This window comes from Pholis gunnellus (assembly GCF_910591455.1).
Source record: "Pholis gunnellus genome assembly, chromosome: 7".
Classification (NCBI taxonomy): Eukaryota; Metazoa; Chordata; class Actinopteri; order Perciformes; family Pholidae; genus Pholis; species Pholis gunnellus.
The window spans coordinates 20594879-20609506 of NC_136533.1; the positions used below are offsets into that span (position 1 = coordinate 20594879).

Below are 14628 nucleotides of genomic sequence, written 5' to 3' on the forward strand. Positions count from 1 at the left end.
TGAAACAAAATAAATGAAATCATCAGAATTTTGAGTTAATTTATTTCATTCAAAGTTAAACTTTGTTGCACACCATCAACACAACTTTGGTGAATGAATGAAAAAGTGTATATTCGCACTGGCAAAACTTTCATTTTATTTCAATTTATTTTGTCATCGATCAATAATTGTATTAAAATCAAGCAAATATAAAAGTGTGTTCATAGAAAACAGTAAAGCAAGGGCGTAGGTTTGCATATGGTCCATAGGGACTAGTCACGACCAAAGTTTGGGAAAGAATTGTCCCCACCAATATTTTGTTAATTTGAATTGCCTGTTAGAAAAAAAATATTTTGCACAATATATTTGCAAACTCATTCGTATTATTATTAGTGCTGGGCAAGTCAACGCGTTATTATCGCGTCAACGCATTCATTAATTAACGCCGACAATTATTTATAGCGCGTTTCTTTTTATTTTGAAAGTCCGTTGCTCGCTGGCAGCGGTGGAGGAATGGAGACTACTGGACATCGCTGCGGTAAAGTCAGCAGACACTCAGATCTCCGTGCTCAACTCAGCAGACACTTGTCGTTGTTAGTGCACCAATATGCTGAAATTCACGGTAAACGCATTCAAACGGCACAGATCGGGAGCGAGCGAAGGACTTTGAAAGTTAGCGGAAAGATTAACGTGAGACAACATCCGGTTTCTTCAGACTAACATCCGGTTTTCAGAATAAGATGCCAACAAAGTATGAATTATATTCACATTAAGTATAAAACATGCTACCTGCATCTCGGGAGTTAAAGGGAAAATACACCTAAATTGTGCGTAAAGTGTCTTTATTCTTTGATCGCTGGGTAACCATCATCACCTCGGAGTTACAGAATTATATTGATCAACAGTAGAGCTGCATTCACATGCTCTTACATTGAAACATTTGAATCCTGTTGCACAGCAGTGGAACACGTTTCACATACAGTCAGCACACTGAGCACAGACAGTGCAAGAAATATAACTGCTACTGTGTAAAGGGAATACTGCTGTTAAAAAGCACCTTATTTGTTTAAAGTGTGCAAACCAAATGTTATTGTTCATATAGCAGTACTTTTCAAATAGAAGTGCGCAATATACTACTTTTGAATTCATTATTGATTTTTGCCAAAACAATGCGATTAATCGCAAAACATCCATGCGATTAATCGAGATTACAAATATTAATCGTTGCCCAGCACTACTACTAATTGCATAAATAAAGGAAGAAAACACTTTATTTATAGCCTATTAAGTGCTGCAGAATAGATTTTTTTTTTTTGTCTTTTTTGGCTGCACAACTGGGAAACGTTTTTTATATATATTTTGGATATCGAATATACTGTTACTGTATATTGGCATTTTAGCAGAACGTTTTTTATTCATTTATTTAATTATTTATTATTATTATTATTTATTTGGTGCAGAATACTGTTTTGTATACTGGTTTTATTACTGTTATTATGTTTAAATCAGTTCCAAGTTTCACAAATGTTAATATATTTTAATAAAAGCCTGTTCAACATAATATCAACTCAGTTTTTTTTATACGGCCGGGGGGGGGGGGGGGGGGGGGGCTGGCAGTGTCCCTACCAATGCTGAGGCCAAACTACGCCCTTGGATTTACTGCTGTTATGGCAAATGACAAGTGAGATAAGCACAATTATTATTTATTTATGTGTTTATTTATTTATTATTGAATCAGTTATTAGATGTTCTCTACCGTCACGGTAGAAGTTATTAGATTATTAGAACATCTGATAACTTCTACTATCACAGTAGCAGCACCAGATTCCTGGGGGTGGACATCAGTGAGGACCTCTCGTGGACAGCCAACACAACATCACTGGCAAAGAAAGCCCAGAGGCGCCTCTACTTCCTCCGCTAACTGAAGAAAGCAAGAACCCCCCCACATGTGCACTTTTTACCGAGGCACCATCGAGAGCATCCTGACAAACTGCATCACTGTGTGGGGTGGAAACTGCACTGCTTACAACAGGACAGCTATTGTTATCCTGTTTTCTTTATTGTTGAAGCATTCCAACTATAGTTATCCTGTTTTCTTTATTCCACTATTTCTTCCGTACGTTTTTTGCAACTCTTCTCCATTTTTTAAGCTACAGAAACCGTTCGAATATCAAAATGTTCAGCTCTTTCAGCAGAGGGGTGCTATGACTTTTCATATTTCAAATATTTAAACTTTTTGAATTATTAAGCTTTTTGCACATTTTGTTTTTTAAAAGGTTTCTATGGAGAATATTTTCAAATCCTCTTAAAGTTCTTCAACAGTAGAAGTTATATATGTTGTCTACTATCACAGTAGAAGTTATATAATGTATGTTGTCTACTATCACAATAGAAGTTATATATGTTGTCTACTATCACAGTAGAAGTTATATAATGTATGTTGTCTACTATCACAGTAGAAGTTATCAGATATCATCTACTATCACAGTAGAAGTTATCAGATATCATCTACTATCACAGTAGAAGTTATCAGATATCATCTACTATCACAGTAGAAGTTATATATGTTGTCTACTATCACAGTAGAAGTTATATAATGTATGTTGTCTACTATCACAGTAGAAGTTATCAGATATCTACTATCACAGTAGAAGTTATTAGAAGTTGTCTACTATCACAATAGAAGTCATCAGATATCATCTACTATCACAGTAGAAGTTATCAGATATCATCTACTATCACAATAGAAGTTATCAGATATTATCTACTATCACAGTAGAAGTTATCAGATATTATCTACTATCACAGTAGAAGTTATCAGATATCATCTACTATCACAGTAGAAGTTATCAGATATCATCTACTATCACAGTATTAGTTATTAGAAGTTGTCTACTATCACAGTAGAAGTTATAGATGTTGTCTATCACAGCGATAAAGGAGAGGGCAGAGTTGACAGCTGAAACCTCTTTATGGATCAAGTCTTCCTCAACCTCTGAAAAGCTGTGTGTCGTCCAGACTGGACTTCACCTGGTTCTCATTTCTTTGTCGTCGTCGTCATCGTCGTCGGTGTCGTCGGCGGCGGCGCCGTTGTCGTTGTCGGCGGTGGCGGCGTCGTCGTCGTCGTATGTTTGACACCCCTGCTGTAACCTCTTTATGGATCAAGTCTTCCTCAACCTCTGAAAAGCTCTGTGTGTCGTCCAGACTGGACTTCACCTGGTTCTCATTTCTTCCCCTGAGAGGGCTGACAGCACATCTGTCCATCAGCATCTCATCTGTCCACGATGTTTCTGGTCTATCCATGGAGATTGTTTCCCGAGTTGGACTTCTGTGAGGGGGAGTGATGCTCGGATTAATTACAGGCTCTTCACTTGGAACGATAAAGGAGAGGACAGAGTTGACACATGAGGCTGTAACCTCTTTATGGATCAAGTCTTCCTCAACCTCTGAAAAGCTCTGTGTGTCGTCCGGACTGGACTTCACCTGGTTCTCATTTCTTCCGCTGAGAGGGCTGACAGCACATCTGTCCATCAGCATCCCCTCTGTCCGTGATGTTTCTGGTTTATCCATGGAGATTGTTTCCTGAACCTCCGATCCACATATGAAGATGTTGGAGATGCCTTTGCCCACACACGAGAAGAACCTGCAGATTTTGCTACGCTTTTTGGGTCGTGTCAGGTGATATTCGACTTGGGAGGCAATGCAGTTCCCAAGTTCTCGTTCCTCTAATCTCATGGACGACTGCACCTTTTCTGAACCGCCCCAGTTCTCACACAGGAACATGAAAACAGCCTCGTCAAGTTGTTTTAATGTTTTGGGTTTAAAAGTGACATCCTGGACTTCGATCCACGTTCTTTCAAACAGACGCATAGTGATGGCCTTGGGGTCTGCAGTGCTCCATGTCAGATTTGGTTTCTCGAATATCCGCGACACCAGCGCCTCCACGAATACCTGAACTGCCCTTTTCTTTAGTTCTTCCTGTGCTGTTGCACCTGGCGCAGGTTCATCATGTGAGTCCTTGTATACTGAGCCAGTTGTTGAACGTTCATTATTGAACCAGAAGTACGGATGATACTTAGGGTATATTTTGTGTGAGACGATCTTAACGTCCATCTCTTTCATGAAAGACCACATTTGGTTTAGTAGCACAGCGTACATGTTAGCGCGTGACTGACTGCAAGATGTTCTGTTTCTGATCGTTTCTGGGGTTGTCTCGGGCATCATCCCATTTGTTAATGGACTGGAGAGGTAATCCTCAACTTCCTCTGTGATTAGACATTGGGAAATCTTTGGGCAATAATCACGTATGTTTCGATCTATGTATGACAAGATTTCAACAAATTCGCGATCTTCGAATTTCATTCCACTTGGATAAATCTTCTTATATCTCTTCTGGTCTTTAAGAATCAGCCAAAGAAAGATTTTTGCAAAAGCTTCAACCTCCTCAGAGATTTCCTTTTTTGCCAGATCACGCTCAACGCCTGTCACTTCCTCAATGATCTTGATCATTAAATCCTTGATTTCCTCAAGGATAATGTCAATTTTTTCAACCTCCCACACCATGGGTGGTGAGGCCAAATTTGAATGGAAAAGATGTCCAACGTCTATATCTCTCGTGCCGTTGAATCCATCTGGCAGCCGATTCATTTGCAGCCAGTGCATCATCATGTACCAGAAAATATGACATTTGTGTTTTAAAGCAGAATACATTTGAATTTCTGGGAAATTAGGCAACTGCTTTATTCTCTTCTGTTTGCAGTAGAGTGGGTAACTGCGACGTGGAGATCTGGTTAACTTAGTCTTTGTTGTTTCGTCCCATGTAGTCCTTTTTTCAAAGTTTCTATAGGTCTCGAAACGTTTCAAATCATACTCAAACTTTGGCACTTTACGCTTGAGAGATTGAAAGTGCTCACTCAGCATTTCAAGCTGTAATGTTTCTAGTCTATCCATGTTGTTGTTGGTGTTTTATTCTAATCTTCAATGCAGTCTGCTTTTAAAACTCCTCGGTAAAGATGTCACGTATAGCTCTGTGAGTACAACTCAGGGCGAAGGATATCCTACAATAACGAGTCAATTTCCTTCAGACTGAGACTATAAAGGCGATCAAGTCACGTCACAAAGGCTTTAAAGTTTAGAGCCTTTGTGACGTCACTTGACACAACATCCGGTTTCTTCAGACGAACATCCGGTTTTCAGAATAAGATGCCAACAAAGTATGAATTATATAAGTGTCTTTATTCTTTGATCGCTGGGTAACCATCATCACCTCTGAGTTACAGCATTATATTGATGAACAGTAGAGCTGCATTGACATGACATGCTCTGACTGTCATGAAGACAGAAGACAGACATTTTGATGAAACGTGCTGAAACATTTTATTCATGTTGCACAGCAGTGGAACGTTTCACATAAAGTCAGCACACTGAGCACAGATAGTGCAAGAAATATAACTGCTGTGTAAAGAGAATACTGCTGTTAAAAAGCACCTTATTTGTTTAAAGTGTTTGCAAACCAAATGTTATTGCACTTTTGTTCATATAGCAGTACTTTAAAATAAAAGTGCGTAATACACTACTTTTGAATCCATTATTGAACTTTGCCATAACAATGCGATTAATCGCAAAAAATCCATGCAATTAATCGAGATTAAAAATGTTAATCGTTGCCCAGCACTACTAATAATTGCATAAAGGAGGAAAGCACTTCATTTATAACCTATTAAGTGCTGCAGAATAGATTTATTTTTTTTGTCTTTTTTGCCTGCACAACTGAAACAATCTGAATATCCTTGTCTATAGCAGGCCATTTGTTAAAATGTCGTGAATTTTTAAGAAGTTCGTAAAGAATAAAGAGGCCATTGAATAAAAAATATTTTGCTTTCAATATTCAACATTAAACACAACGCAGCTGGTGATGATAAAAATGTATCCTACCTCCGAGCTTCAGCACAGAGAAAACGTTCTCTCAGTTGGTCTGTATAACGTTCCTTTTCTTCCCAGATGTCATCCATTGAGGCCGCATAGCTACAGGTGTGTGACAAATAAAAGCATCTGCCTTTACATGCAACACAACTGACAGTTTAACAACGTCCTAGAACAATAACACACCTTTATACATTTGGTTATATCTAGTATTGTTTGTATTACAGACTAATGTAAAATAGATCCTCTTCTCCATTACGGTAGGTGGCAGTTTGCACCTAAAAGTTGGCAATGGAATCGACCAAAGAATGCAAAGAAGAATATGAGAGTGGAGAATGTTCATGATTTAATGAATGGACAAAGATACGCAGGATTTGGACAAACCTGAAGACTCTTCAATGGTTCACACTGACTGAGTAAACACAAATCAGCCTGCAACTATATGTCTATAAAATGAAACAAAATAAATGAAATCATCAGAATTTTGAGTTAATTTATTTCATTCAAAGTTAAACTTTGTTGCACACCATCAACACAACTTTGGTGAATGAATGAAAAAGTGTATATTCGCACTGGCAAAACTTTCATTTTATTTCAATTTATTTTATCATCGATCAATAATTGTATTAAAATCAAGCAAATATAAAAGTGTGTTTATAGAAAACAGTAAAGGTCCTATTATATTATATCTGTGACAGTGGGGTCTGACGTCTTCATCCAATTATAGGACTAATAGTCAGACTTTTATCACCTTAAAAAGAAGAAGAATTTTTAACATCAACAGATGGTTATAATAGTTAAGACGGTCACGCACACACCACTTGTTTCCAATTATGTTCATTCCAGATGGTGGAATAATTAAATCAATAAGGCATTATTCTAAAGAAACAATCACGTTTATTTTCATGTCCCTTGATTATATATAATCGTATTGGAGAGTAGTGGGTGTGACTTTGTTCTAATAGTTTTTTGTTTTACGTAAATTAGGTGCGTGTCTAGTGTTACCTTTATGTGCCAGAATATCTCTCCAGGCGCGAGACAAGTACGCTGCTGTAGTCGTCCTCGAGGCAGTTTTTTTTAAACTACCTCACAGTCAATAGGATATTATACGGCTTTAGTCTACAGCATGAAGGCGCTAACATTTGGACTGAGCCTTATTCGACAGTAAGTGCAGTTGACATTCATATTCAGTGTTTATGATAAATGCCACACGTTTGGCTCCGAGTGGTGCTGCCTGTTGCTCCTATTTATAGACCGCGTACGTCTGTAGTCGCTCCTTCGACCTATTAACCTTAGCCAAGTTATTTTTGATAAAGTGATAGGTCTATGTATTCATTCATATGTGTAAAATGTACATATATGTATGTTATATGTGTGGGGAATTGTAGCTAACATGTGCCTCTTCGCGTAGCCTAGCAAGTCAGTACATAGCGTTAAAACGTTAACTAAGTTGCACGACTTCAGTCCTCAGTCTGCATCATTTAGCATAACGTTGGCTGTTTACATGCTAACCCTATAGCATGTGTCAATGACCCTGATGACACATGGCATTAACGGGTTACGAGGGGACGGCGCTTAATATACAACGGTAAACCACCAACAAGACGCATTGTGGTCCTAACACGTCCCGAGTCTGGAACTGAGACACGTTTTAACAAATATATTTTGTATAAACGAGAAATCTTCCCGACAAAGAAGAACTGGAAATGAAAAGTCTTAATTTTACTCTAGTTGGTTCTCAAGTAGCGTAAGCTGCTGTTGCCGATGGTTATGAGTTGCAACACTTTTGTATCACTCTCACCCTGTAGTAACAACTGCAGTGGTGGCGCTTTTCCGTTCTTACCTTTCACAATAAAAGCCTTGGACATATACTGCATGCATCACTGCTTACCAGAGGAAACCTAAATTCATTTAGAGTTTGACGCCAAGAGGAAACTCAACCCTAGAATATATGGTTTAGAAATCTGGTTTAATATGACAACATTTTGAATATACTAATACCACTACTACCAATAATAATATTAGTGATAATATTAGTAATAATAATTAAACAACTGAAATCAACTTTTTCCTATCATAGATTTATTTCCGGCTTACAGGTAGAACCGTTCATACTAAATGAAACATTTCTATCAAATGGGTGTGCATTAGTGTCAAAAGAAATGATGCCAATTAAACCAGAATCCATAAAACATGTGAAAATTTGTTTTGATTCAGTCGGCTTTTAGGGGACACGCCGGAAAGCTTGAGCCTGAATTAACAGGAGCCATGTTTGATCATCTGCCCCACTTAAAGGGGCTTAAGCAGAACATTATGCAGGAGAAATATATCCATGTGTATATATGGTGAAAAAGCATGAAATCAAATGTATGACAGTTGAACAGTAGCTTCTATGAGCTTCTTTAACTAATCTGTACATGATATTAGCTTCTGTACTTTGGCATTGATAAGTCATTTATTCTCTGCAGTGGGGAAACGCAGTACAATAAAGAAGGCCTGCTGCAAGGTATAGTACGACTGAAGACATACTATCCCGTGTTCTCTCTGGGTCTTACTCTCATCATGCCGTCTTCCTCCATACAGGCCAGGCCATAGATTCAGCCTTGTCTGACGTCGGGCTGCAGCAGGCTGAGGCAGCAGGCTGTTACCTTAAAGACGTCGAGTTCAGCAACGTGTTCGTCAGCGATATGCTTCGGGCCCGGCAGGTGCGACGCTTTAGGAACCTAGCTATGAATCTTGATTTGACAAATGAATCAAAACACTGCAGGATGTATTCATTTTACTGTTTGATTAGATGTAATAGAAGTACTCTACACTATTATACTGCATTAAACCACACCGTTCTGCTTTTATTTTCACGTCATCTCACTGTGGGACATGTGTTCCTGTGAGCAATATTCACCTGAGCGTCTGCTCTTCTTCTGTATAGAGAGATAATGTCAGTATGTCACAGCATGTTAGTGTGTGATGGGATGATGTTGATGATGTGCATTATGTCTTCCAGACTGCTGAAACAATAATGAAACACAACCGTAGTTGTTCCGGTGTACAAATGGTGTGTGACCCTTTACTTAAAGAGAAAGTGAGTGCCATTTCTTTTAGTGGGACAAAAAGTGTTGGTTTTCTTTTCACAAAAACATTTTCTTTGGATATATTTACTTATTAATAGATGAATCTGAGTCATCCAGTCAGTGACTTGCTCTTTTTCAGAGCTTTGGGACAGCAGAGGGGCAGCGGGTGCAGGACGTGAGAGAGATGGCCAAGGCAGCCGGTCAGTCGTTTCCAGACTTCACCCCTCCAGAGGGGGAGACTCAGGAGCAGGTGAGGCCGTGGCGTTGTGGCTGTTTCTCTTGTTTATTTCATCATCTATACAGCTGTTATTTATTCCTCTCTCTCTGTCAGTTTGAAAATGGAAACGTACTGCTCGATAGCAGTCGTTCATTATGTATCGACTCCTCACACATCGGGTAACGTTTGTGTCCTGATACTAAATGATGTCCCTTTCAGTAAGTTATACTGGCATACAGTGCATAAAAAAATGATTCACCCCCTTTTGACATTTTCATATTTTATCTTCTTCCAACATTGAATCAAGTAAAAAACTGAAATTAAACAGAAAACAGATTTAATGTGTTTTCTTTGACACATACAATCCTCTGGTTTGACAAGAACCACGGACGATTAGGTTCGCTTTATTTTTCCGATGTGATTTATTCAATGCTTGTAAATATATATATATATATATATGCATATATACAGTATATCTATATATACTAGCAGATAATAAAATTAAGTTGTTATCCATATACTGCAGACATGGATCCAGCCTGAATGCCCTGATACAATGTACACTCACAACCACTAGCTGGCAGGAAACACTCATCCCCTCAGTTTATTCTCTGCATGGATGTAACATGTAATCAGGGCCTCTTTGCATCCACATGATTGTGTATCTTTTCTATCTGCCAGAGCACCAGTGTGTGTGTGTGTGTGTGTGTGTGTGTGTGAGTCAGGAGGATCAAAGTACATGCCCTTCCACTGTCAAACAACTGCAGAGTGTTCGTCACTGCTCCTGATTAAAAAGTCACCACTTAGCGTTGTGTTATTTGTGTTAGAGGCCGTGTGGGAGGAAAGTGTGTGAGGGGGCGTCGGAAGGAGGGATGTTCTATTTCAAAAATACCTCATGCAGGCTTCATCCGTTAGATCTTGGCTTGGACGTTAACTCTGGTCCATCCCAGTTACGTGCCCAGCACATCATGATGATGATGCGGATATACAAAGATGGATTTGACGTAAGCAGCAAGCGCCCCAATCAGTGTCGGCTACGTGCCTCCCTCCCAGCTTCTCCCCGACCAGTTACAGGTTGTTGAATCAGGACGAAACTGAAAAGCTGGCTTGTGTGTTGTTGTTTTTTTTGATGGGAAAGGTTGTAAACTATCTTGTCTTTGACTACAAACAAACCTTCAACTTTCATCCCTCACAACTGTGAGGGATGAAAGTTGAAGTTGAAAGTTGACGCGAGAGAAGCACGGCTCATAACTGATGTGTTGTGCTCTGTTCAGGTGAAAGAGCGGGTCAAAGAGTTTTTGGAGAAGATTCTCCAGCAAATCGGGGCCGAACACTGGCACGACGGAGGGGAGGACGAGAGTTCCTTCTCCGCTCCATCAGGAACATCCCCCGTGGAGGGACAGGCGGACGATGGGGTCAGGGGCGTCCCGGTCCACGCTTTGGTCGTCACCCATGGCGCCTACATGTGCGTGGCGGTGCGTTTCTTTGTGGAAGAGCTGCATTGCTCCTTGGCTCTGGGCTCCGACAAAGCACATATGTTCGCTTTAAGTCCCAACACAGGTCTGTGTCGGTTTTTACTGACCATGAGAAAAGAGGACGAGCGGTTCAAATTGTCAGGGATCCGCTGTGTGTTCGTCCACAGGGGGGGGCATGTTAAAAAGTAGGAGCTAAATGACGTTAAGAGACAACACTGAAAGTTTACAATTTGTTACAAATGTAATTAAGAATAAATCTAAGGTCCAGTATTCAGGTGCTGTTGATTGTTTGTGTAGTTTACCAGAGGCAGTATCTTAAAAACACATTATAGTATTCTTAAATGAATGGAATTCAGACCTCTAGTTTAAAGTCACCAATATTTGATGCCGTGGCCTAAAACAAAATGGGATTTGTTTTATTTTCAGGGTATATAATGCTGTTTCATGAGTTGAGCACCTTTATTTCAACTCATAGACGGTTTGTGCTGCAGGGCCATATCATCACTTGTCTGGCTGTTCATTACTGTAAACGTGGGCAGCTTTGTGCTCTAATGAGTCCATGTTTCTATATTTATTCTCCGGAAGTTCATCGATCCTACGTAGGGACTGCAACAGTGTTGACTTTTGGGAAATCAGTGACTTTTTCATTGTTGGGAATGAACACTCGGGTCAACAAGGGCAGATGCATGCTAGAAGCAGTGCATGCATGCTGTGCGTTGTACTGTAGCATGTGGTTTCTCCACTTTTCCTTCCACTCTCAGCTGTTGTCTCTGTGATCCTGTAATTGAAAACACTATGAACGCTGTCAGACTTGAGCAGGTTAGAATATTTCTTAAAGAAGGAAGTGTAGCCGTTACTTGTTTCTGTGTCATAGTGAGGTATCTGTGGAAACTTGCCAACAGCGATGAAAGATCTTTCCCCAATAAAACTGCCTTTAAAGCATTCAGTCTACTCTGGCTCTCATTTGTTCATCTTTGCATCGTATAAATCTTTGATTTGACATTTTCATTTATAAACATGTCCTAGCCGAGAACATTTCCAACAAGTAAGCGTGCTCCTTCATTTGCATACATTTATTTGATGTGCGTTACTTCTTTTGGACACTTATTTGTCCAGGTCTAATATTTGCCAGTTACATAACCAATTGGCTGTGTGCATAATAACCATGTGATTGTGTTGGTTGGTGGGAAAAAGAGTGTGTGCAGCAATGCATTAGTTGTTCTAGTAGGTTTCGTGCAGGTGTCATGAACATTTTAAATGTTCAAGTAAGTCCTAAGTGTTACTGTCATCGCCATAACCAACAACAGAAATGTTGACAGGAAACGTTGGTGAGGCACTTCCTGGTATTTAGTTGTAATGGAGCCCAATGAAAACGTGAACCCAAGAGGAGAGTTGATAACACAAGACCCACATTCATTCCCAGTTCCTGATTTTCCTTCAATATGCAAGGATTTGCTATAGAAAGTAAGAGTATAGACAAAGCAGACCAGACAATCCACAGAGTAGTTACCATTTATTTATTTCTCATAAGAAATAACACAACATGAAATGTATAAATAATAAAACAGTAGACTAAGAAGAAAGTCATTTAACACATTTCAATAAATAAATACCTTTTCATCGCTGTGATTATTGGTGTCCGGCACCTGAATTTGATTGTGTTTATGACTGTATTATCTCAGGAAAAGGCCGATTTGTTTTGTCAGCATGCGCTGGTCTATTTTTGTGTAGTTTGTAAACTCCTTGTATGAAGCTTTACTGTATCAACAAATGTATGTATAAATATTCCTAATTACTTACAGATTACACATTTTTACATATGCAAAACAAACATTGCCACATCCGACCCAAGGTTTAAAATGTAACTGACGGAAGAGGTCAGCAGGACGCTGGACCAGACTTGCTGCATGTTGCCAAACTTTTCCTTCATCTGCTATTCAAACACAAGATCTATACAAGCTGCTGTGATGTAACATGGCACATTACCAAGGACCATTAAAACAATTCCTGAAGATTCAATGATTTTATGAAATATCTGTTTTTCAGAAGTTGTAAATATGTAATGTTTAAGAAACCCCGCTCCAGTGCCAGTTTGACTCTACCAGCCCTTTGCAAGTCATTCTGTGACTCCCACTGATACCGCAATCCAGTAGAGCATCTACTCCCACTATGCAGTCAAACATAAAGTGACTTCGGAACAAACAAGAAGACTTGCGGCTTGACTTTTCACTTATTAAACTCATGTTCGGTATCTCATTCCTGTTCTGCTCGGTCTGCAATATTAGTCTTGACAGGACTGACGGGCCCGTTGGGCTGTAGGACCCGCAGGGGGTCATCACAGGAGGTGATGGTCTCTTTGGACACAGCACCGGCCTGGTCCTGATCGGGCTGCCGGTGATCTGCGTCCGTGTGATCCTTGGCAGAAGGAGAGGGATTTGAGTGTGATCTTAATGGATCAGAGGGGTTCACCGTCTCACTCCTCCTCTGTCTCTGTACCGAGGGACCCAGGAACCTCTCCACCAGGGCGGAGGAGGGTTCAGGTGGCTCCTGGTGAGCAACTCGCAGCTCAGCTCCTCTCAGTTTGAGCAGCCGGCCCCTTTTTATAGAGTAAAACACGTCACGGTGGTTCGCCACGTCTAACCAAATGCGCTGGAAGAGACAATCTTCTGTGTCCCTTTGCCTCTGTTGGGTAGAAAAAAGCAGACAAATACAAAATGTTACTGTTTTCCTTGCAGTCACTTCCTGACTTGACTCAAATGAAGCGCATCTAAAAAATACTCACAGAGTTGAACAGCTCTCCCTTTGAGTCCATACAGAGGAACCATTTTCTTCTTAAATCAAATATTGACACGGAGTTGCTTGTAGCTGTTCTTACTGGCAAAATCACTGTAAGAAAACAGGTTTAAACACGCCATCATTAGTTGTAAATGGCAAAAAATAAATTCTTATATACTATAAGAAGAATATTTTGAACATTTCTGGCTTTAGATGACACGCAAAATATGCGTTGTACATCTACATTACAACAGATATTTGTACATGCATCCACTACCCGTGTATTTCCAAACTATTTTCATGTATAAATACATTTTTGTTCATTGTTTTTTACATTTAGAACACACATGTATATATATATATATATATATAAAGCATGCTATTGCCCTCTGAGAAATGAAATGGAGTATAAGTTCGACAAATTGTTGCATTTAGTGTTCAAAAGGCATTTACTTTCTAGAATTAAGGTAATAATCTTAATGAAACACATTGTGTTTATTATGGATGTATAGGCAGACTTACCAAAACCGTTTCTGTAAATGACTTTTCTCATTGATCCACTCAGCTCCAAGTAGAGAGGACTGGTACCAGCTGCTGTATCTGCATGTGCTGCTGTCTTGAAGCTGCTCTGCTGATGTGGTAAAAGGTGCTCTGGGTCCCGGAGCATCGGTGTACAATCCACCGGTACGGACACATGTACGGCAATCAGGATGAGTGAGAAGAAAGCCGGTTGCATGATCGATGGGGATGCCGTGCTCTCTTTGCTCTTAACGGCACAAATGCTCAGGTTGGTGTGTGAGCAGCTACTGGAGGAGGAGAAAGTCCAACAGGTCTATTTAAACAGAGGGTCGATGAACTGGCTAACTCATTTACCAAAAGTGACCCAAAGCCTACCTTTTCCGTGGATAGGAGTCGTCTAGAATTCCAGCAGGCTTCAAGCTGGAGAATACTATTGTATCTGTGTTAGAGAACATTAGTTTCTCACTATAAATGGAAACAATCTCTGTGGGAATATTCTGTGCTATAGATGGAATCATATCATTTATTCTTTATTCAGACCGTTAAAAAAAAATCTAACATAAAGATTAAACTTGTTGTTCCAGAGGCAGAGAAGAGAGGATGAAGATGTGAAAGGATGATGGAGACGGTTGTTCAACTTAACTCGTGTCTCTGATCAACAAAAAGACGG

General features: G+C 39.7%; 2 protein-coding genes across 2 annotated transcripts; one reads left to right on the forward strand and one right to left on the reverse strand.

Annotated features, from left to right (window-relative positions):
• Nucleotides 1-6936: 6936 nt before the first annotated feature.
• tigara (TP53 induced glycolysis regulatory phosphatase a) lies at nt 6937-11581 on the forward strand. The gene is made up of 6 exons (XM_079162531.1): nt 6937-7065; nt 8370-8407; nt 8485-8606; nt 8906-8983; nt 9112-9222; nt 10464-11581. The coding sequence occupies exons 1-6, from the start codon at nt 7028-7030 to the stop codon at nt 10851-10853; spliced, it is 777 nt and encodes a 258-aa protein (XP_079018657.1). The 5' UTR covers nt 6937-7027; the 3' UTR covers nt 10854-11581.
• Nucleotides 11582-12917: 1336 nt separating this feature from the next.
• On the reverse strand, nt 12918-14175 carry LOC306699049 (fibroblast growth factor 23-like; the record flags this gene model as incomplete). The annotated part of the gene is made up of 3 exons (XM_079163549.1): nt 12918-13346; nt 13447-13550; nt 14028-14175. The coding sequence occupies 3 exons, from the start codon at nt 14173-14175 to the stop codon at nt 12918-12920; spliced, it is 681 nt and encodes a 226-aa protein (XP_079019675.1).
• Nucleotides 14176-14628: the final 453 nt, after the last annotated feature.